Source organism: Rissa tridactyla, chromosome 6 (assembly GCF_028500815.1).
Source record: "Rissa tridactyla isolate bRisTri1 chromosome 6, bRisTri1.patW.cur.20221130, whole genome shotgun sequence".
Lineage (NCBI taxonomy): Eukaryota > Metazoa > Chordata > Aves > Charadriiformes > Laridae > Rissa > Rissa tridactyla.
This window is the reverse complement of record NC_071471.1, coordinates 52,516,189-52,539,852: the sequence shown is the minus strand read 5'-3', so window position 1 is coordinate 52,539,852 and position 23,664 is coordinate 52,516,189. Positions and strand designations below refer to the sequence as shown.

Below are 23,664 nucleotides of genomic sequence, written 5' to 3'. Positions count from 1 at the left end.
GCATATATAGATGAGGCTATTCCTATATTCCTATATAGACATGTTAAAGGAATAAACTTCACAAAACTCCTTGTAGTATACTGGTAATATTCTTTGTAATATACTATAATAATCCTTGTAATATTCTAGTAATATACTAGAACTGAATGACCCAGAAAGAGGACTGCACTAAACTTTGTTCATGTGGGTGGCAGGCTTCACTCATGACACTCACACGTGACACAAACAGAGTGCACCCAGCCAGGGTAGACCATCTTTAGACTCTTCCCTCCACATGTATTCATATGTAGCAACAAGTGACATTTTGAGAGCAATACAAAAACATGCTTTTCCCAGATTCCCATGTCTATTCTTGCAACTACCTCCGGCAAGCAGAATGGCTGGGGTAGCAACTCATTTCAGACTTAAAGCCAAGAATCTGTTCTTGTATGTCTTTGGCATGTCATACTGGAGCTCCGAATGTTGACAGCTCACACGGGTACAGCCTGCAGCAGCATCCCACATATTCTGATCCTCTTTGAAACTCTTTATACAATAGGGTTTCAAATACATTGTGAGCAGAAGAAAACAACCCCCAACGTTCTATTTTGGTATGTTGAGCCTAAAGTCTATTGGCTGGGAGCTGTCATCAGACATGACCATATGTTACCCAATGGTATTACAAGTAAATCCTAATTGAGTGCAAATTATGAAGATTAAAGTCACCTCAGATTTAGCTGCATTATGTTGAGGCAAATGTATTTCAAAGTCCTGTTTAAAATGCTGCAATTCTCAGCACAGAAATTAACAGGCTGTCATTGCCTTGGATTTTATGAGCTGTTCTAAATGTCTGGAGTTCCTTGTTTGGAGCCCTTAGTCATAGAATATAAGAATAGTCCTTTGCAGCTCAGGCTGAAAAACACCAAAGACAATGTATTGTCAACAACTTTGGAAAAAATATTAAATATTGATAGAAGTAAGTCACTGCAGAATCTCCTGGTATAAGCTTTTCATAAATAATTGTAAAAGACTGGATGACTGCTTTTCTAATTGGGGTTTAAATCAAAGTTTTGCATTTAAGCAATCCACTGTCCGGATAAACCAGGAACAGTTTATAACAGACAATACCTCACCGTTTGGAAACAATTAACTGCCAGAAAGATCTTCCTTGATGATTGAAGTTTATTGCTGTTTCATAAGAGGGCTGTAAAGTAGTAAGGAGCTGAACTTCATCTATTGGTGCACTTTGGATGATGCACTCCATTTTAATGAGATTAAAGGTTTAATGCAGATAAAAGATTTTTATCTGTTCAGTGCACCTGGATTCAACACAGGGATTTCAGTGTGGTTCACAGAGAGTCATCGGAGAGCTACATTCATCTTAATAGATAAGAGCTTCTGACTTCTTTCCTTCTTTTCTATTCCGTACAAAACCAAAATGATGAGGACACGTTTCTTCCTGTTTTCAGCGCTGATCATGTGCAGCATACCTGCTGAGGAAATCTTTCAGCCAACTCTGGTGCTGGACATGGCTAAAGTCCTTCTGGATAACTACTGCTATCCTGAAAACCTAGTGGGAATGCAAGAAGCCATTGAACAAGCAATCAAGAGTGGGGAGATCCTGGACATCTCAGATCCAAAAATGCTGGCCAGTGTCTTGACAGCTGGAGTGCAGGGTGCTCTGAATGACCCAAGACTGGTGATTTCCTATGAACCATCACTGCATGCAGCTCCCAAACAAGAAGCTGGGGCTTCCCCCACTCGTGAACAGCTCCTGAGTCTTATTGAGCATGTGGTCATGTATGACAAGCTGGAGGGCAATGTTGGCTACCTGAGGATTGATTATATCATAGGACAGGAAGCTGTGCAGAAAGTTGGAGCCTTTCTGGTGGACAAGGTTTGGAAGACACTGATAGAGACATCTGCCCTGGTGATAGATCTTCGTCACAGCACTGGGGGACAGATTTCTGGACTCCCCTTCATCATCTCATACTTGCATGAAGCAGACAAGATGCTGCATGTTGAGACCGTATACAATCGACCCTCCAATACCACCACAGAGATATGGACACTGCCAAAGGTGTTGGGAGAGAGGTACGGCAAAGACAAGGATGTCATTGTTTTGATCAGCCGCCACACCACAGGAGTGGCTGAAGATGTGGCTTACATCCTCAAGCACATGAACAGGGCTATCACTGTTGGGGAGAAGACAGCTGGGGGCTCACTGGACATCCAGAAGCTGCGTATTGGCCCCTCCAATTTCTATATGATGGTTCCCGTGTCACGATCTGTGAGCCCCTTGAGTGGGGGTGGACAGAGCTGGGAGGTGAGTGGGGTGATGCCATGTGTGGCTACTGAGGCAGAGCAAGCCTTGCAGAAATCCCTGGACATCCTGGCAATGCGCAGAGCAGTGCCTGGCACCCTAAGCCACCTCATAAACATATTAAAGGACTACTACAGCTTAGTGGAGCGAGTACCAGCACTGCTGCGGCACCTCATAGCCTCTGACTTCTCTTCTGTGCAGTCAGCAGAGGACCTAGCCTCTAAGCTCAATGCTGAAATGCAGACCTTATCTGAAGACCCCCGACTGTTGGTCCGAGTCATGATGCCAGGCGAAGCTGCTGCCCCTGCTGCTGAGAAGCCAATTGCAGTGGCAGCTAACTTACCTGACAATGAGCAACTGCTGCATGCCCTGGTGGATACTGTCTTCAAGGTGTCAGTGTTGCCAGGCAATGTTGGCTACATGCGCTTTGATGAGTTTGCAGATGCCTCTGTGCTTGCTAAGCTGGGACCTTACATTGTCCACAAAGTGTGGGAGCCCCTCCAAAATACAGAGAACTTGATCATGGACCTACGTTACAACCCTGGTGGCCCTTCCTCCTCCGCTGTGCCTCTGCTACTCTCCTATTTCCAAGATCCTGCTGCTGGCCCTGTCCATCTTTTCACAACATATGACAGGCGCACCAACCACACGCAGGAGCACAACAGCCAGGTAGAACTGCTGGGCCAGCCCTATGGGGCTCAGCGTGGTATCTACTTGCTCACCAGCCACCACACTGCTACAGCTGCTGAGGAGTTTGCTTACCTCATGCAGTCCCTGGGTCGTGCCACACTGATTGGTGAGATCACAGCAGGAAGCCTCTCACACACCCGTACTTTCCCTCTGCTGCAGCCTGAGCAGGGAATAACCCGTGGCCTAACTATCACAGTTCCTGTTATCACCTTCATAGACAACCATGGGGAAAGCTGGATGGGTGGGGGAGTTGTGCCTGATGCCATAGTCTTGGCTGAGGATGCACTGGAGAAGGCTGCAGAGGTGCTAGCTTTTCACAAGAACATGGGAGTACTTTTGGAAGGTACTGGGCAACTCCTAGAGGCTCACTATGCCATCCCAGAAGTGGCTGGTAAGGCCAGTGCTATGCTCAGCACCAAACGGGCCCAAGGAGGCTATCGATCAGCTGTAGACTTTGAGACATTGGCTTCCCAGCTTACCAGTGACTTGCAGGAGGCCTCGGGGGACCATCGGCTTCATGTCTTCCACAGCCATGTGGAACCAACACCAGAAGAACAGATTCCCAACATGATTCCCAGCCCTGAGGAGCTGAGCTACATCATTGAGGCACTCTTCAAAATTGAGGTATTGCCAGGCAATCTGGGCTACCTTCGCTTTGATATGATGGCTGAGGCAGAAACAGTGAAGGCCATTGGACCCCAGCTGATACAGATGGTATGGAACAAGCTGGTGGACACAGATGCCATGATTATTGACATGAGGTACAACACAGGTGGCTACTCCACTGCTATCCCAATACTTTGTTCTTACTTCTTTGAACCGGAGCCTCGGCAACACCTCTACACTGTCTTCGATCGTAGTACCTCCCGCAGCACAGAGGTGTGGACTCTCCCCCAAGTCACCGGCAAGAGATACGGCTCCCTTAAGGACATCTACATCCTAACAAGCCATATGAGTGGCTCAGCAGCTGAAGCTTTCACTCGTTCTATGAAGGATCTACACCGGGCTACAGTTATTGGTGAGCCAACAGTAGGTGGTTCCCTCTCAGTGGGTATTTATCGTATTGGTAACAGTTCCTTATATGCCTCCATCCCTAGCCAAGTGGTGCTCAGCCCGGTCACTGGCAAAGTATGGAGTGTGTCTGGGGTGGAGCCACACATCACCATCCAGGCCAGTGAAGCCATGGCTGTAGCTCAGCACATTGCCAACCTGCGTGCTCAGGTGCCACAGACACTGCAAACTGTAGGCAAGCTTGTGGCAGATAATTATGCCTTTGTGGACATTGGGACTGTTATAGCATCCAACCTCACACAGAACATCAACAAAGGTGGTTATAAAAGGATTAATACAGAAGAGGAGCTGGCCAGGAAGGTGACAGCAAACTTGCAAGCTCTTTCTGATGATGAGCACCTGAAATTACTCTACATCCCTGAACATGCCAAGGACAACATCCCAGGGATCATGCCAAAACAGGTACAGTTGACTTGTACCCAGTTATACTGATGCCAGCTAGAATGGGAGCACTGAGTCGGGTATCTTATCTTGTTTCTAGCCCATATGACAAACCCACCAGGATTTACCTGTACCCAGAAGAGAAGCCAGTGCCTGAGTGGGTTTTGGAGGCTGAGGGCTCTCTGACACTAAGGCAAGTCAGGGTAGTAGCTTGTGGTACTAGATGGTAGTTCTGGATGCATGCAACTTGGGAAGAACCCTCAGGCTTTGAATCTCTTTCAGTTGCCATCTCACACAAGCAAATATGCACGGCTTCACGGTGAGAGGAAAGATACCTCATTGTCTCTGTGATCCCCTCTCTTTTAGTGCTATGCCCTTTCAAGCATAATAAATTAATGCCGAAACCCACTGGTTACAAACCAAGTTTGTAATTTAAGAAAAATTTGGTTGGAGCAGAGTAAATGCATACACCCACAAAACATGCAGCCACATACTCTTTAATGGATTTTTCTATATAAAATTGCTGTACCTGACTTCTATTACACCAGAATAATGAGCAACTCCTTTGCTAGTGACAGTGGAAGGTTGTTCTGATTGTATCTCATGCTCAGCATCAGACAATTTCCCAGTGACCTAGAAATACTTTGGAAGAAGTATCTGGTGGAAGTTAGGTGACCCCAGGGAGAAACTGATTTTTAATAATCTACTTTTGCCCTTGCTGTGTGGTTTGCATAACAGTCTGTGCTTTGTTCTGAGCCTGGGTATTTATACACTGGTCTGCCTTGGCAATCTTTCTTGTTCATTGTTGTGTTGGACGGAGCTCCCAGGAGCACTTGTTAAAATTCCATCCTCAAATTAAAGGGAGGGTTAGGATAACCTGATCCCTGTCTTGGATGGAGTTAGCTCCCTTCTGGCTACTGCTCTAGCATGGCTATCAGAGACGTCTTTTCTCCAGGGACTCATAAAATTACTTTTTGAAGAGAATATATTTGTCTTTGCAATGAACCAGGGTATACCAAGTGTCAGGTAACTATTAAATGTTTCCTGGGGGAGGAAATCTGTGGGCTTCCACCCTCTGAAGTTTTTGGCATGCATGATTTAAAGTGGGCATGACCTTTGTGGTATTATCTCCAACACTAAGGTCAAGGACAAAGTCTAAGCATTGCCAGGGAGGACATTTTTTTCAAGTTTGTTAACCAAGAAATGCTGGCCCCATTCTTGCCTCTGAGCTTAAATGGAAATGGAAATAATTAATTAAAGGATTTTTCTATTCTGTCACTCTCTTCCCCTCCTACATTTGTTGGCCGTAGAAAGCTTCACTCTAAAGGTCTTTTTGACAGAGCTCCCTGTGAAATTATTAGCAATATATCAGTAGTGATGCATGAAAATTTCTCCCCATTCTGCAAAGTGGACCCATCTTGCAAATTAGTCAGTGTTTTCACTGAAGGCTGTTAATGGATATTGTTGGCTATTTTTACTTGTTCAAACCTTACTTACTTTATTCAGACCTTTAATGTTGAGAACAGGATGTACAGGACAAATATCTTCTTTGTCACATGACATGAAATTCTGATCCTGATAGAGTGAGGAAATGCCGTTATACTAATTAATGCCTCTGTTTACCTCAGTTCTTTGTCAAGCAAATTGACTGGAAGAGGTCAGGGATTTATCCATAAGAATCCATATGGATTTCCTTCCATAAGAAGGAAATCACATCAGTGTGGATGAAAATCAGGACAAATGTGAGCTTTCTTCAAGGGGAGATATTGTATAAATAGCAGAGGAAAAGCATGGATCTCTTATGAGGCTAAAATTATTTCCAAAGGTGTATGCATTCCCTCATAGTGCTTGAGGAAACTGGGAGGCAGAGAAACAAGAGAGCGGTGTTAAGACATTTTAAGGTGAAAGAGGGTGAGTGAATGAAGACACATAGAAGTAGAGGATTTTCCTTGTGATAGAGGTGAAAGAAAATTCACCTATTCGACAGAGCACTGGGCAGCAAGAGTACCTTCATTTCCAGCCTTGTTTTTGCAGGGCCAAGAGGGATGCTTTCTGTGGAAAATTTCAGGAATATCCCATACCAATACCCCAGAGGGCAAATGCCTTAAGATTACAGTGAAGCTTGCATGATGGCAGTAATTGCATTTGTAAATTATTTTTTTTTGACAGTCCTATACATGGACATAGTGGCTCTTTTAATCTTTATCACATTTATTCCTCAAAAACCTAAAAGCCAGTTTTTCTCTTGTGCTACCTACCTTCACAGCCATACTTTCCCTTGAAAGTGGGATTTTCTTGATAACGACCTTGACAGTGAAGCAGATCCAACACAATTAAATGAAAGTGATGATGAATAACTGCAGGAAGGATGGGATGGGACATAGGAGACAGACAAGTGAAATGCATGTAGACCTTTGCATCTGCTACACTAGAATAGCTGCTGAAGCATAATACAGGGTAGTGAATACGTCTCCTCTGTGACAGCAGCAAGGTCAATGCTAGCCGGAGTTGTCTGCTGTATAAATACCGCTTTCCAAAGTCAGACTTCCCAGAGGCAAATATTATATATATTGTTTGTGATTCAGAAAATAGCATTTTGCTTATAAGGCAGAGCTCTGTAAACTTGCTGATGTGCAGTTCAATAATACCTACTTCTTATTCTTCCATTTACCTCTCTCTCTGTCCAGTCATACCTTCCCTTCCACACCAAAATATTTGTGTTCGTGAATATGTGAGTATTGAAGGCTACCTATGGAAGAACTGCTGCCTGATTTTGGCAAATGTTTTACATCAATTTTAAGTGACAAGATTGCCCCTGAGTCACTCTTTTCGCCCCTTGATAATGCCCAAATAATTTTAATGCAGTCTTCACACCTAGGAGTATTTTTGTGTTAATGTTTTAGATAAACAGCTGAAAATGATGATCAGAGTAAAAGACAAAAAGGAATCCTTTAAAAGAGAAATTGTTCCTGCAATTGAAGTCCTCCTTTTCACAGATAAATAATATGTATCTATAGCAGAATATTGTACTTGCTGAAGGAGGCAATAGTTACAGATGTTTCACCAGAAAGGAGTATAGTTTTCTGATGTCCCTTCATTAATGAGTGAAATCAAAACGCTCAACCTCAAAGTGTCAAGGTAGATAATCAAATTGCTACATCTCTTGCCAATAGGTGGAAAAAAATGTGGGCCCATACAATGCTGGTATTATATCAACATAAACACGGTAAAGTCTGTGGAATTATACAAATTTGCGCAAGCCAAAAAGATGTCTTGTGTTTAACACTCATTGACTCTTTACCTTTTGCAATTCATGCTTGCTTCTTGTATTTGGTGCAGAAAAGACTATGACACTTTGTTAATCACTTTTGTTCTTTTTCTACTACCTTTCATCTTCTGATCTTGATACTCAAGCTCAGTGCAGCTATATGTGCAGTTAAAATCCCACCAGAGATTCGTTTGTGCTCATTTTTTCCCATTGGCATTAATGTTACAGTAGATTTGGCCATTAGTTTTAGAGAATTTCAGTGGGTTTTGGATGAAAAACAAATTTTAGCCAGAAATTGTGTTTTCAAATTTTGCTTTCAAATGTAATATTCCAGAGTGTTGACTAGAAAATAACTGCTCACTGGCTTGCAACCAGTATGTTACAAGCTGTGTATTGTCAGAGTGGGCTTACACACCACTGCGCAGTGTTGCGCTTTGCGAGGCGAAAGTACAGCTTCTCACTCTGCCCTGCACTCCCTCAATGGGGACTGAGAGCCTTAAAATAACCTCTTTTAATCCTTTCACAGTCACAGAGGGTTTTCGGCGTTTGCTTCTGGTAACACCCCCCTCCTAGCTGTCTTGGTGCAAGGGGGGACAGGATTAGAATTCAAAGGTACAGTAGTTCTGGAAAAACTGGAGAAACGATCTGTGAAAATCAGGATGAGATTAAATAGGAACATATGCAGGGTTCTTACACAGTTTCTAAGGTGGTAGTCATTGACTGCACAACTCTGGGAGAAAAACAGCTTGTTTAGGCGGAGTCCTATAAAAAGGTATATGGGTTCTTCAGAGTTGAACACAAGTCAGTATAGTCAAGTTGTTGCAGTAAAAAATAATCATCAAACTGGAATGGGTAAGGAGGAATATAATCAATAAGATGTGCAGTCTTCTGCTACATTCAACTCTAAAAAAATTCAGGTAGAGCATACTATATGCAGTCTTGGGTGATGCTTCTCTGGAAAGGTGTGGCTCAAGAGGGGAGACAGCAGAAAAAGAGGAACAGGGGTAAAGAGAAGACTGAATAAGAGTAATTTTGAAAAAGTTTCAAAGATTTGAGTTGTTTATTCCAGAGAGAAGAAAACTGAGAGGAGACATGAAAACAGTCTTCAGATACATAAGAGGCTGTTTCAAATATGAAGAGAATAAGCTGTTCCCTTGTCCATGGTAAATAGGCCAAGAAGTAATGCACTTAAACTGTAGAAAGTAGTGAACTAAGACTGTTTATACTAGATATTAAAAACATCTTTGAAATAGTAAGGCTAGTGACGTGCTAGACTGGATTGCCTGGAAATCACCCAGTTAAATGGGTGTTTTTAAGAGCATGGGAGTCGGCTGTCAGGGATATAGCTGATCCTGCGCAGTCCTTGAGCTGGGGGAACCTACTAGGATGGACAGTTCCATTCCAGCCTGTGAGGGTACACAAGGAACCCAAATGTTGTTCTAAGAAAGAAAGGTGCAAACCTGCCACACAGCCCCCAAGAATTCATGGTTCTTAAATCAGTTTCAGGATTTTCAATGGCACAAAGGTGTTGGCTGATAATATTTTAACAGCTGGAAGCTGACAGCACTAGCAGCCTGAGTGGAAATCAGAGTTATGTTACAATGGTCAGCACAAAATTAGCTATGAAAATACTGTTTCCATCTAAATAGACAAAACAATTTGGGGGACAAGTGAAAGGGGATAAAAGAGGGAAGAGAGGCACAGTTGAAAAAGTAGTTTGTCCATGGTTGGGTATGTGTCAGTAGCAGAACCAGGGATGAAACTCCATGCATGTGTCCCAGGGCAGCATTCTAGGTCCTATTTTGTGTCACATCACTTGTTCCAGCTATCCCACTTACTTGTGGAAGGAGACTGCAAAATAGGGCTGGAGACCGTATATAGTTAATGAAAAACAATTCTTCCTTGGCTTAAGTGGTGTTAGCTTGGAGGTCCTTTAGTCTAGCCACATTGCTTATAGTGTTCTTACTAAGGCACCTGAGGGTTTATATTTAACATCAAGTCCTTTGTATGTAAACATTGCCTGACTGAACTGCAGGATCTTACTTTCAGCTGCATCCTGTCCCAGCTTGTCCTTGGCCTGCAGACAGACCCCTGCCTTCCAAAGGAGAGTGCGCTGCTCTCTGAAGCTAGACTCACCTCCTTAGGTACCAGCACAAACCGCCTGCGTGCCAGTGTCATGAACCTGCAGTTTTCCAGGACAGTAACTTCACAGTCAGTGCCAGCCTCCTCCCCTCCTTTGCTTAAAACTAAGAGGCTTTCCACACCCCCAGAATTACATTCTGAGTGCTTTTCATCTGACTTCTGGTCTCAGAGCCTTTAGAATAGATATATTTTCATACCTTTTCCTGCAGCCATGAAGTGGAAGAGTTCCTTTGAGATCCTTGCATATTCGTTTTACCCCATGAGACCTGAGGCTTTAAGAACAACCTGCCCACCTTGAAACCTGTAATGAATTTCCAAGAGTTAGCGACACCGCTAGCAAGTACTGAAGTCCTCAGTGAACTGAGATGTGATGCAGCACAGTAAAAGAACATGTAGAAAAAAAATTTACCAGACATAGACAGAGAGGTTATTCTTAATGAACATACTTATGGGTATGCATCTGCCAACTATTGTTGGAGAGCTAAGAAATCTGTGTGTTCAATTAAAATATCATTAGTAAGTGGCTGAGAGCAACACATCAATTTTATTCGTAGATGTTAACAATGAGTGATGATTTTTTCCTCCTGGGGGGACCAGTAGTTCTGAACTAGATATAAGCTCTGTCAGAACAATGCAATGCATGCTGGATATATTCTTCAAAACTGTGATTTGTTAATCAAAGTACGGTGGGCAGATCAAGTAGCATTGCTGTCACTGAGAAGTGGATTGGAAATGACAAACTCAGTAGTGCTGGACTGATGTTTGCTGTCCAGATACAATGGATATTTTTGCAAGGTACAGTGAGAAAGAAGGGTACAGAAAAGGACTCAGTAGAGTTTGATTTTACAATCAGATCAACAACTACTGGCCAACAGGGCTTTTAAATTAATGTTTGAAATTTTGGCAATTTTGGCATACGGAAGGCACTGAATGCTGAAGAAGCCTAGGGCAGCCAGAAGTGTGATATGGTGGGTAGTTTTCCCCCAGGTAAAGGTAAAGTGCTTCAACTGTGTCAAATATGGCTGCAGTGACACCCTCTTTCTGCTGTGGCAGACCTGGTTTTGGTGCAGCACAAGCGCAGGCCAGAACACTACATGTAGGGCAGGAGATTGCCTGACTCCTCTACCATTGCAGAACGCCCAAATTCCTCCCAAATTCTGCAGCATGTTGCAGGTCGGGAGAGCACCTTTTAGCACATGGCTCACTGCTGACTCCTTGTTCTTCTGGGTGTAAAAGTATGGATCGTCTGGGGCTGAGCTATGGCAGAGGGCAACTGATTAAAAAGCAAGTATAAAATCATTTTCACAGCAACACTGAGGAGAAGAGGCCAAATTGGTGAAGGTCACATAAGTCATATGTATCCCAAAGCTTTACCTCCTTAAGCTGAAGGAAAGTCTTCCATTTTCAGACACATGCATGCAAAACATAAGTTTGGCAATAGGAACAGGCTGTGTCTCCAATGCATGTAGGGGTTATTAGAATAACTTTATTAGTTGGCTACACATTGCTATTTAAAAAAAAAGCCTGCTCTTTAATAACATAAGCTAAACAAAATGAAATTAATCACAGCCTAACACGTGAGACCGCAGGCACGTGGACACCATATAAGAGATTTAACACATCTACCTCATGAATATCCTAGCACATGCCCAACACATCAGGTCCTCACTGTCACAGGGACTAGCTCATTAAAAGAGGCTGGGGCCAACCTCACCTGTAGCCAGCAGCTGTTTGTCAGCTGAGGCCAATCAAGAGATTATAAAAGTCCCGAGTGCCTTATTTAGAAAGAGCTACTTAAAAAAACCCCAGGGGGGCTTGGGTGGCAGGCCCAGAATAGTGGCCTATGTTGCAGGCTGGGGGATGGTCCTTGTAGTCTGCTCAGCCTCTTTTGTCTCAGGAAATTCCTGTATTTTTGAAAAATAAACTGAGCCCTGACAAATAGGTGCCTGATCCAGAATCTGGGCATGCTATTGACGCACCCTTTACTGGGCAAGCAGTGCAGCAGCCAGTGCTAACCTTTGCATTAATATGCAATAATTTGCATTAATATGTAAAAAGCTTAATATCATTCATTGTGTTCTTCAAACGTGGTTACATTCCTCATGTGTGTTCCACCTGGACTAAACTTGACCCACATAATTCTTTTTGAATCTTGTGCCAAGCTATCAGTGCCAGCAAATTATTTGCTTTGTTTTTCCAAACTCTTTCAGATCCCTTCCCCAGAAGTATTTGAAGATCTGATTAAATTTTCATTCCACACAAATGTATTTGAAAACAACGTCGGCTATCTGAGATTCGATATGTTTGGAGACTATGAACTTCTAACCCAGGTGTCCGACCTACTGGTAGAGCATGTTTGGAAGAAAATTGTTCACACGGATGCATTAATCATAGACATGAGGTAAACCTTTGAATGGCAAATAACCAAAGCTCTTTCAAAACGGCATTTTACTTGTAACAGTGAATTAGCTTTACATGGCTTACTGTCCTGTTTACATGCTAACATTGCTGGGATTAAATGAGAAAAGGAAAACAGCCAAGGAAAACAATAACAGTCTGGAAGTATATCTCAAGATAAATTTTACCGTCACTTAAGATGTTTAGAACTAAATAGGCAAATTTAGGGAGTATGTTGCAGAACGCAATCCTGCAGGAAGGATATCACATCTGTTTTCTTTCTCTGATTTCTTTCTAATCTAACTCTGCGTGTGCCTTGTATTAATTATATAAATATATATGGCTTAATTAAATCTTTTAATGCAGGCAGTGGGCAAGTGATTGAACAGTCAAAAAAAACAGACCATGCATAAGGCTGTGTTACAACATCAAGTTTGCCATATCTGCAGTGATAGATTTTCCTGGGCAATCAGCCCTGTATAGAATGACCCTTGTGCTCAGAGCACAAAGGTGCCTTAAAGGTAGTGTTGCCTCAAAGGTACTGTAGCAGTCCTAGACCATGCTGCAGCAAGCTGTAGCATCATATGCCTGCTCTCGACTTAGGATTCTGTTGGACACTTCAGTGCGTCAACAATGCTCCAAATCTTAGGAGCCAGAAGATGGCATCCGTTTGTTGCCAGCTATCAAAGCAGATGAATATCACAAATATGCATTTCCCATACAATATTTAGGTAAGTCATTCCCTTGTTTTAGTTCAGTGCTAATGTTTGTGAGCCTAGAATATTACAAATATCAACTAAAGAAAAGAAGGTCTTTGTGAAAACTCATTTTTAATGCTAGAACCACTTATGTCCATTGCCATCACAGGGCTCTCAATATTTGGTAATCTTCTTAATATTCTTCTGGGATTTACAGCGTGTGCAGGAAAAGATGAGCATGGAGATGAGAGTAGAGAGAGAGATCTCACTATGCACAGAGCACAGAGAAGGGAGGGCAGCAACCAAAAAGCCACACCCATGACTGAATTTCAGTTCAGCAAAGGCACCACCATCTTCCAATAGACTTGAGATAGGACTGTGACTTTCCTCTTTCTTGCCCCAGTTTTCTCCCAAGCTAAAACTCATATCAGGGCCAGCGGCAATGAAACAGCAAAGGTGAAATCATGTCTGAGCTACCAAATGGTCTTATTACAGTTCTTTTCTTGGGTTGCTTTGGTGTTTTTGTATTTAATGTATTTCCAGCCCTTTGAGTGCACACAAAAGACCCGGTCTCTGAAGGCGTGTGAAAGAGAACCCAAACATTTTCCCTTTTGAAATTGTCCCTAAACCAATCTTATGGTTTTAAGGCAAGGATGATAATTTCAATTTTGCATGGGATTAACCATAATGAATAATGTTTCTCATCTTACAAGTTTCCCTCCCTGGAACAGATGGGCTACTCACGAACTTCATATTTTGATAATTTCAATTTTGCATGGGATTAACCATAATGCATAATGTCTCTCACCTTAATAGTTCCCCTTCCTGGAACAGCTGTGCCACTCATGAACTTCATATTTTTAACTTTCACAGCATTGAGAAGAGACACTGATAACTGAACAGCTTCCCTAATGTCACACAAGAAGTCTGTAATGAAGTACTTCACATATCAATACTGTTTGTTTTACAGTCTTCATAGACTGGTATGAAATTAAACTACAACCAAAGTTTTCAAACATGACAGTCCTAAATGAAGCAGCTAATGCAATGTTTATGCACAAAAAGAAATGGCCTGATCTTACAAGGTGACAAACACCAAGTATTCTCATTGTGTGCAGCAGGAAATAAGAACATCATAGTTCTACAAACATATGTTGCTTAAATTGGGATCTACATTTATATATTAGGATTTAGGTATTTACTCATGCTGCCTATGTCAGTAACAGCATGGGTTATTCAGAGTAGAAGAATAACAAGAATCTGATGTTTCTCTGCAGATTGAGTCTTCGCTTACTTTCTGAATTTTTGCTGGGTTGAATCAAGAAAAAAATAGACCATTCAGTTTTATGTTTGCTTTTGAAGTCAGTTGTGAGCAGTAACAGTCCAAGACTCTTAGACGGGATTTTGTTTTTCTGACAAATGTACAAATGATGATAGGGGAGAATTAATGTAAATGTATCAAAATGTAGCCATAAGCCCCTTTCAGTACTGATGTTAAGGAACAACACTTGGAAGGGAGATTTTCAATTGTTCCCTAAATATTTTTAATTTTTGAAAAGGTACAATATTGGAGGCTCCACAACTTCCGTAGCAATCCTATGTTCATACTTCTTGGATGAAGGACACCAAATTCTCTTGGACAAAGTTTATGACAGACCCAGTGACTCAGTAAAGGAAATATGGACCCAGCCACAGCTCAAAGGTAAAAGGACTATTTCTTTTTAGAGTAGTTTTTCATTTCAGATGTCTCTCCTTGTGTATTTTAAAGTGAGCCATTAGAAACCATAACTCATTTGGTGAAAGCACCTGCCACGATTAGCTCAAGCTGTGCAGAGAATGTAAAAACAAAAATGTCCATTTCAGACATGTCCCTCAATGCCATCTGTGAATAACAATTTATTGCTCCTAGGAATGGCATGTATTTGGCACGGAGGTTTGTAAACTTGTCCCCAAAAGTGTAGCTGAATACTGTGGGCAGCGGTTGTGACTTGTTGCTTTTAAAAGTTGCCAAAATTAAAAATAAATCCTGTGCTGCCTAGACCTCTACTAATATCTCTTCCAATACTCACACATAGTTTTATATGTAGCTTCTCACTTCCTACCCGTGTAATCCACTATTTCAGTAGATTAAAACACCTACAATAGCCCAGTTTGTCCAGAGAATGCAAGACAGAAAGAAAAGCACTAAATTTTGCACATTTGAGTGAGTTTGGAGCATTTGGCAATGTATCACCCCACACACACACACCCACGCACCCTGCCCTGCTGTTCAAGGAAGTTGAAAAGATGCGGTAACATGCAGAAACAGAGCTGTTCAGTGCTCATAAAGTGAAGTTAGGGTGCTAAGAAGCCTTAAACATTGGTTTAAATTGTTTTCCCCTTTAAAGCTAAGATAGTACCAAAAAAGGTATCACAATGGTGTCTGCAGTTATTGTCTTGGAGCATACTGAAATGGTTAAACTTTGTCACAGGCTACAGGGTCCATCTATCTTCCCAGGCAGTCAGAGGTGGGCTGTGCTAAGCGATATGATTACTATGGACACATTCCAGTTCCCATCAAAGAGAACAGGCAGACTCATATTAACTTCAAAGGAGCTGGATCTGGTCCTGTATTATATATATCTGCTGTGAAAAGGGTCTTCTAATGGACATTACGTCTATAGTAAAATGAGAAGAGCAAAGATGGTGTGAAAATTAATTACCATGCTATTGTCCCTTCTCTTGCAGTTTAGTATGAGAATTTTGTGTCATATTGTAACTTACTCAAAGAATTACATTTTTAAAGCAGTTTAGAGTAGTTTTCAAGTTATCAGGTCATAATTATGACACACTGGTCACCTTTTCAAAGGAACTAAGCTCTCAAAAATTATCTAGCATGTTCAGATATATTGAAAATAAGGTGCAAAAAATCTTCTACTGCTGTCAGCTGGTTTATGTAAGAAAATGAGATAACTTGGCTCATATCCTAGTAATAAAGGAGTATTTGTTGAAGGGCTTGCAACAAAGGCCATGCAACAGCTTCCATTTATAGACTATAAAAAGACTGTGGGAAACCGCTATAATTATAATTTCATAAAATGCTGCCTGCATAGTTTGCAGGCCAAGCTCTGTGACAGCCGTGTTCCTAAAGCAGAGATGAGAGTGAAACTGAACATGCTCCTGGCTGAGCTTTGAGTATTCCTGCTGGAGCAGTGAAAAATGTCGCTTTCCTCACCTGCCCATCCCACTCCTTTGATGGGAGCTAGAGCTCCTGTAAAAGTCAAAGCCACAGAAGAGCCAGAAGTAGTAACCAGAAGCTGGCCTCCTGGCTGGAGCTCATAACCAGAAACTGATGGCACAAGAGCACCACATAGGGTGACAGTGTAAAGTGTGCTTTAACATCATAGGTACAAAGTAAATTTCCAAACTTCTTTGGTTGTTAATAGCAGGTAGGGAATGAAGTGTGTTGTATCTTGGCTTCTCTTTCTCCATTATGCAAATAAATCTCTGAAAGTGGATGCATTTTTTGTCCTTTCCGGCAGGGGAGAGGTATGGCTCTCAGAAGGGGCTTATAATCCTCACCAGTGCTGTGACGGCTGGGGCTGCCGAAGAGTTTGTATACATAATGAAGAGACTGGGCAGAGCCCTCATCATTGGGGAACAGACCAGTGGTGGCTGCCATTCCCCACAGACACATCAAGTAGATGATACCAACTTCTACATCATCATCCCCACCTCCAGATCAGTCATCTCTGCAGAGAGCACTTCCTGGGAAGGGAAAGGGGTGCCTCCCCACATGGAAACACCAGCTGACACAGCACTCATCAAAGCAAAGGAGATGCTCAGTGCTCACCTGCACAGCTCTAGATAGCCCAGTGGGGGAACGTGCCCCTGGAAAAAAGGTAGTCTGTAATTTTCAAAGGAGTCCAAGGGACTTATACTCTCAGGAGCTGAACCAATAATGGGTTTGAGAACCCAGAGCAGGATTTAGCCATAATTTAGGTAACTAATGCAAAATTGAGACTCTAAAAATCTCACAGCATGCGTATGTGCATATGTGCGTGTGAGGACATGAGCAGGCTACAAGTGCCCCTCCTCCTTTTGTTATCTGTCTAGCTCGGTAAACCATGGGTTGTTTACTGCACAAGAGCCCAGTTCCAATAGGAGGAGGTGCAGGCCCTTCTTCTACCCAGAATAATTCACAAGCATGAACAATGGTGCTGTTCTGGGCAGCAGCAGTAGATTTGAGTTCCTATCAGCTGTGGGAGGCTTCACAATGGAGTCCCATTTTTTGTGTAAGTTTTCTAGTAACCATGTTCTTAAGGAAAGCAAGCTACCTCCCCAGATGTAAACCCTAAAAAGGTGCGGAAACTTTATTTCAATCTCTATGGTCAGTAGTTGGTTCCCTGTACACAGCTTGAAGTTACCCCCTTTTCAACATGCTGAGTTTTTTAGCACATTCTGTGAAACCTAACTGGGCATGGCTGAGATACTTGGATAATTCACTGGGGTTTCTGGATTCCTCTCCTGTGGTCAAATGTAAATGACAGTTGTTACAGTGCCTGTGTTTAGCTCCAAATCACAGAGATTTCCTTTGGTCCCATAGAAAATCCCACCTGTCAATATTGAAGCCATGCGAACCACCTCAACGCATTTACGCAAAGATAGAAAAGGCACCTCTGCTCCTTTGGAAATTGTGTACATTCCTATTTATACATATTAAAGGAGAATTAACAGTAGCTGGGAGAGTCTGTTTTCCAAAATGCAAGAGCTAAATTAGTCTCTTCTTCATTTCATCATTTAGATGTACCAAAAGTAACCATTCCCAGTCTGTCAGGGTTGCCCAGACTCCTGGTATTTCTTAGGTGCATGCCGGCTTCCCTCCTAGTATCTGGTAGAGAGATGGGGAATGAGCAGGAGAAAGGCAGTACATTGACTCTTTCACCTAGTGCTCAGATCAACAGAGTCAGGGAAAAGAATCATATGTTTTTACTTAAGGCTAAAAACAGATTGCTGTCTGCCCTGCCCCAAAGACAAGAAGAAAGCAGAGAAGCATCCTTCACACCCTGTTAACAAGCTACTTATTAAGTAATAGTGTATTCCAGGGCAACTAATAGAGTTATTGACATGAGCTTAATCAATGCACGACATTCCTCGTCTTTCTTGCAAGTCTTATCTAGCCATCTGTCTTTGTAATGATTTAGAAATACATATAACTCAAATCTAGATCTCAACATTTCCCATCTCTACAAAATGCCAGCTGTAAGGCAATTAAGTTAGGAAAATGGTCCTCCCATATTTAGTCTGTTAGAGTCTATAGTAACACATTGCTGTTTGTTTGCTCATTTGTAAGTTACTGCTGTGGTTTTTTAATAAATTGTGTTTAAACATCTGACTGCAGAGAATCTCTTCCAGTATTTACAGGAAAATAATTTTAACAACCAAATAGATTTTCCATCTTTTTTACTACTTGTTTGTCTTACCAACTACACTCAGCGCGATCGCTGACCCGGACTCTTTTGAGTCATTTTCATGTTCTGATTTTTATGCGCTAGCTAGTTGTTGAACTTCTCAGTGTTGTGGAAAATACTTAAATGAATTAAAACTCATACAGAATTTTGTGTAAAGTGATATATGTATGAAGAATATTAAAGATACTTAATATGGAAGAGACTGGAGTAGTCAATGAATGAGTAAACAACACTAATGTATTTCTTCTAATGTCTTTTAAGCCTCTTTAATGTCTAAATGATCCAGATATATTGCTTTGTTTTCCTAAACACAATCAGTTGTGCTGTCATGTACAAACAATAGTAGTTGTTAAACCCAACATTTAAAAACTTTAGCCGTCCATTCAAGGACCAAAAGCTACACCCTATGGGCACAAATAGCAAATAATTTCTTCCTCTAGGAATATGGTAAGTACTTACAAATGATAAATATGTCTAGAAATTGGAATCCAGTTGGGGAAACAAAGAAGATGCATTTTCTGGTGAGTCCATTTGAACTCAATAGTGCTGTTAGTTCACTAAAGTGATTGATTTCACTGGAAAATTAATGTGCAACCTTGACAAACTTATTAATTGAAAAATATTTACTATTTCATAGGTCATCTGCTGGCTAATTGGCATAGAAACTATCAGGCTTAAAAAATTATTTTTTCCTGTCTTCACAAAGTGCTGTGTCATATCTATTCCCATCTCATTGAGCTTAGAACCTGGACATGGTGTAGCATAAATTGTGTTAGATTGTACTTTTGTGCTCAAGGTAGGATCACAGGAAACATCTTGTTTGGAGACACTGAAAAGACTGGCTTTCTTATCTCAGAGCAGAGAGATAACAAGCAGGACAGATGAACTATATCCTATTCTATCATCTCACTTTAATACAGTGAAGTTGAAAGGGTGCAAATTCAGAACTGACAAAAAGGAAATACCTGTAAAGGCAGAGCCTGCAGGACTCACTGAGGCAAGTGGCACTGAACCTAGTAAGACTGTAGTATTTAGAGGTACCAAACACTTCTACAACATCTAGAATTTTGACAGGTAACAGAACTTTCCCTGAAACCTAAATCTACACTTACAGAATTAAAACTGATCTCTTATCATCTCTGCGGTCGAGAAGACTTTCTTTTTTTCCCCCACAGCTGCTTTCTGCCTGGATCTTCCACCATATTCTGCAGAGTCAAGGAAGACATAAATCCTGAGCTGCATGTCAACTTTGTATGTACAGCCCCCAGGTTTGTCTCCACCTGGCATTTTTGATGTTTCTAGCGGCCACCGAAACTGTCAGCTCAAACAACCAGAGCCTCTTACAAAAACCTAAACAAACCATGACCACAGCACAGTGTCATCAACAGATGTCAAAAAATGACAGACGGTAATTGTATAGAAAATTACACTGCATTGAAAGGTCTGAACATCACAAAATTATGAATGAAAATCAGTTGTGGAAAATCCATGTTTTTCTGTTTAAATGAGAATGTTAGACAGAATTTTTCTTAGGAAGGGACAAGTGATTTCAGAAGCGCCCTTCCACAACACAACATGCTGAAACTGCCACCCTTTTCTTTTCTGGTTCCAGAGCTGACATGGACATTCAGCAGTTTATAGCACCATTTCCTTACCTGGAATGACTTCCTAAAGTTTCATCCTAATCATGTCCCTTTTAAAAGCAGCGAGAAAGGAGTTGGTGTATCAGGCCCCTAGCAGTCTTTCTCATTTTAGCACTCACAGAACTCTGACCAAGAAATGGCAGCCAGCTTATTCATTTATTCTTTTTTCTACAAAATTATGCATTCTTGCTCTCTGGAGAGTGTTTCTAATGCAGTCTTTCCTGATCATACCACAAAAGCTGTCCTAGTGCAGTGATTTTCAAGCCTTGGTCTGTAGACCAACGGGAGCTCACAGGCTGCATCAATTAGTGAAAAATTACCCCCAAAAGCGAGTAAATATATACTCTTCAAAATCCCATCTGAGTGCAGTTTCGATGGAGGAACACATCTTCATTAGAAAAAGTTCAGGGGTCAATGAGTGAACAACTATCCTAACCTGGCACTGCCTATCAGTAAACTCACAGCCCCCTGCAGAAGCACAGCCTGAACAGCTAAGCCTGGCAGCAGCGTGTTCTGTCACTTTTCAGTGATCCAGAAGCAGATATTATGAGAAACAGTGGTCTGATCAAAATGACACAGGCTGTTGCTAGCAAAGACAGGAAAAGAACCAGTCAGCTGACCTCAAGTTGTCTCCTCCTGTTTTAAAAAACAAAAAACTTTTTTTTTTCTTCCAAGCATTTCTCCTTGTAGAAAAGACACAGATCCCTGCTGTAAAATCACAATATTGCACTGGGACTGAATGCAGTCCTTCATGAATTCCTCAAGTCCCTACATTTCTTCACAAACCTCCTGCTCTAGTGGAGTGCCTTTCCTTCAGCAGGATTTCCTTTCATCTGCACCAATTTAAATGTTCAGACTTCTAGACATGAGGGAAAAAAGCTTCCAGCATGACTCAATTATAGGAAGTTTGTTTTTCTTTGTCTCGTTAGGCTTCCTTCTGCCTGTGCAACATTTGGTTCACTCAGCTTTAATGCGAATATTTTTGTTTAAAGAAATAAAATCTGCAAAAATTTTGGATAACCCCCCTGGTTTATGTAACCCAGCTTAGATGAGACACTCAGTTAAACTTGAAACACATAAAAGGCATTCTCTCTGCCTGCACAAGGGGCTTTACACAAGAGCTCCTTTTACACGTAGGGAATCAAGTTCTGGTTCTGTTGGCATCTGCGCTGTTTTGCTCTGCTGTTAGCACAGGTGTAGCAGGCAACAAGATGTCGTATTGGTCAGTTGTGTGTGGAATCAAGTCTTAGTTCACAAAACGCTTTAGTCAAGTATAAGAAGCAATTTGTTCACCCAGTTTTTATGCCAGTGCCCATCTACAAAGGATCAAGGGCAGTATTGCACACATTTGCCTGCAGTGTGATTTCCATGCTGCAAGAGGAAAATCCCTGGTCTTTACACGCTGGGACCAAACTGCGCTGCCGCTGCAGCTGGAGGAGGTGAGGGCAGTACCAGAAATAAAGCTGATTAAAAACCTTTCCTCTTCATTTTTGCATTTTCAATCAGCTCTGCCACTTTTCATAACTGGTTCTCTTGCCTTTCTGTGCAGAGAAGGCATTTATGCATTGCTTGTCATCACAGTATGTAAATTGCTGTGGCTGAGATACGCCCACAAAGAAACGGGTAAGAGTTCATATCTTCCCCTCTCCTCCAAAGAAAACAATTTCATGACATAAAGGAAAGCTGTCTCTCGCTGTAGCCTTGCTGCTTGCTTAAGCCTCATTCCATAAACACAGTGAAGAAGTTTAATTACTGGTGAGACCTCTAAGGATGTAGATCTACCACACCATTGAAAGAGGTTTTGAGATTCAGACGCTGTTTATCAGTGGCTGATTTTCCACACTTCCTCAAGATCACTGACACCAACACAAAATCAGTGAAAACATGTAACTGGTTAGATTTGGTGCTGCTTCATTCTGATCTAAAGGATACGCCAGGTGCGGCGCACTGGAAAAACAGGCCCTTGGAGCAGGGTAAAGTCGAAGCGATGCGCCAACATAGCACTGGGGAGTATTACACAGCTGGTTTTGTCTTTCTGAAGCTAGGTTTCTAGCCATAAAACTGTTAAGAAAACATGGCATCTTTCAGTGAGTGCAGAAGAGAACATTTTGCAGCAATGGTACCAAAAAATCTTTAGTCTTATTTATACTGGGCCAGGCTGATCTTACAGTAATTGATGTAAACCAGGAGTAGCAACATGGAATTATTCTGGATTTGCACTGGAATAAATGAGATCACAATCTGGCCTAAACTACTAATGGGAACTATAACCCTAACCACATATGAAGGCAGTTACACCATGGAGTCCTTCATTACACTTTATGGACACTGACTTCACAGTAAACTGGCTGGCACCCAGATAAAACCAGATGGAGTGAAATTTGGCCCATTAAACCTTGCCATAAATATATTCCTTGCACAGTAAATGTTATTGGACACAAAATAGAGATGGAAAGATTAGAAGGAAACCACATCATCTCCTACTCAATGCAAGGTTGTTCCCTGTGCTCCGTGTTTCAAAGCTTTTGTTCATTTTGGTTTTTAATGACTCCAGTGAAAGAGCTCCCACCACTGACCTTGGGAAGCCGTGTTACAATCCAGCCAGACCTCCAGTCTCAATTTATGTCTTCTGAACTCAAAGGCATAATGTAACAGTTTAATCGCTTTATGTTTGGAAAATAAAGCTGGGGTGCACAGCCAGTGGTTGGCCTCTAATAAGCCAAATGTTTATGTTAATAGGAAACAGCCATGTATTAATATTCAACAGCAATATATTGGGAAGAATACAGTCTTCTGACTTACAGAAATCTCCCAAGAGATGACAGTGAGTGTAATATGTTGATCCCAACTGACAGCCTAAGACTCTCAGGCTGTCTTTTATCACTCAGATGTGTTTACTTGCCGATACTTGCATTACCAGCCTAGGCTTCATCATGGGGACTCAAAGAAAACTTCTGTCCAGTGTGCAGCAGACAAACACTGGACTATATCATCTGTATAGTGGAAAATAATACGGAGCATATTGCATGCAATGTCCTTTACTCTTAGCTGGGAAATGAGTGGTTTCTTATAATTCTTTATCTGAAAGGGAATAATTTAGCAGATGAGGTTCAGAGACAGGCCACAAAAACATCAGACAACCTGAAAAAATACTATACGAGAGAGATAAACGCTCAGTTGAAGAACATGTCATAAACTGTCAAGCGCAAGCCCCTGCATGGATTAAAAAAGTAATGAAAGGCTAATTAGATGAGCTGCAGTAACAATAGACAGGATTTTTGCTTCCCGCACGCACACCCAGAGCAGTATAAACTCATTTACTTCTGAGATGAAGCAGAGCTCAAACCAAAGTAGGCAAGAGAAAAATGTCTCATACAGACAGGTTATAGAGAGAATTTGGCACTTGCATTTTAAAAAAGCTGGAATCGGCCCATGTAGAAACCAGAGGACAGACAAGCTGGTCTAATGCAATGCAGTTCCTGTATGCCCGTGTCATGTTGTGAAGCACATTCCTCTTCTCGCTGTTAGCAGAAGAGAGCCTGTCATCCACATTAAAGGGTGCAGATTCTATCTGTCGGTAGCTAATAGTAACTCAAATACCCTAGTTGTTTTCTGTAGTATA

General features: G+C 41.7%; 1 protein-coding gene across 1 annotated transcript; it reads left to right on the top strand.

The window, feature by feature from the left end:
• Positions 1 to 1,417: 1,417 nt before the first annotated feature.
• On the top strand, positions 1,418 to 16,799 carry RBP3 (retinol binding protein 3). The gene is made up of 4 exons (XM_054206071.1): positions 1,418 to 4,465; positions 12,065 to 12,255; positions 14,509 to 14,651; positions 16,471 to 16,799. The coding sequence occupies exons 1-4, from the start codon at positions 1,418 to 1,420 to the stop codon at positions 16,797 to 16,799; spliced, it is 3,711 nt and encodes a 1,236-aa protein (XP_054062046.1).
• The last annotated feature ends 6,865 nt before the right edge of the window (positions 16,800 to 23,664 follow it).

Bases quoted from the DNA above. Each gene is read 5' to 3' on its own strand.
- RBP3 (XM_054206071.1), top strand. From the start codon at position 1,418: ATGATGAGGACACGTTTCTTCCTGTTTTCAGCGCTGATCATGTGCAGC. The intron at 4,466-12,064 runs GTACAGTTGACT...AAACTCTTTCAG, and splicing joins CAGGGATCATGCCAAAACAG to ATCCCTTCCCCAGAAGTATT. The intron at 12,256-14,508 runs GTAAACCTTTGA...ATTTTTGAAAAG, and splicing joins GCATTAATCATAGACATGAG to GTACAATATTGGAGGCTCCA.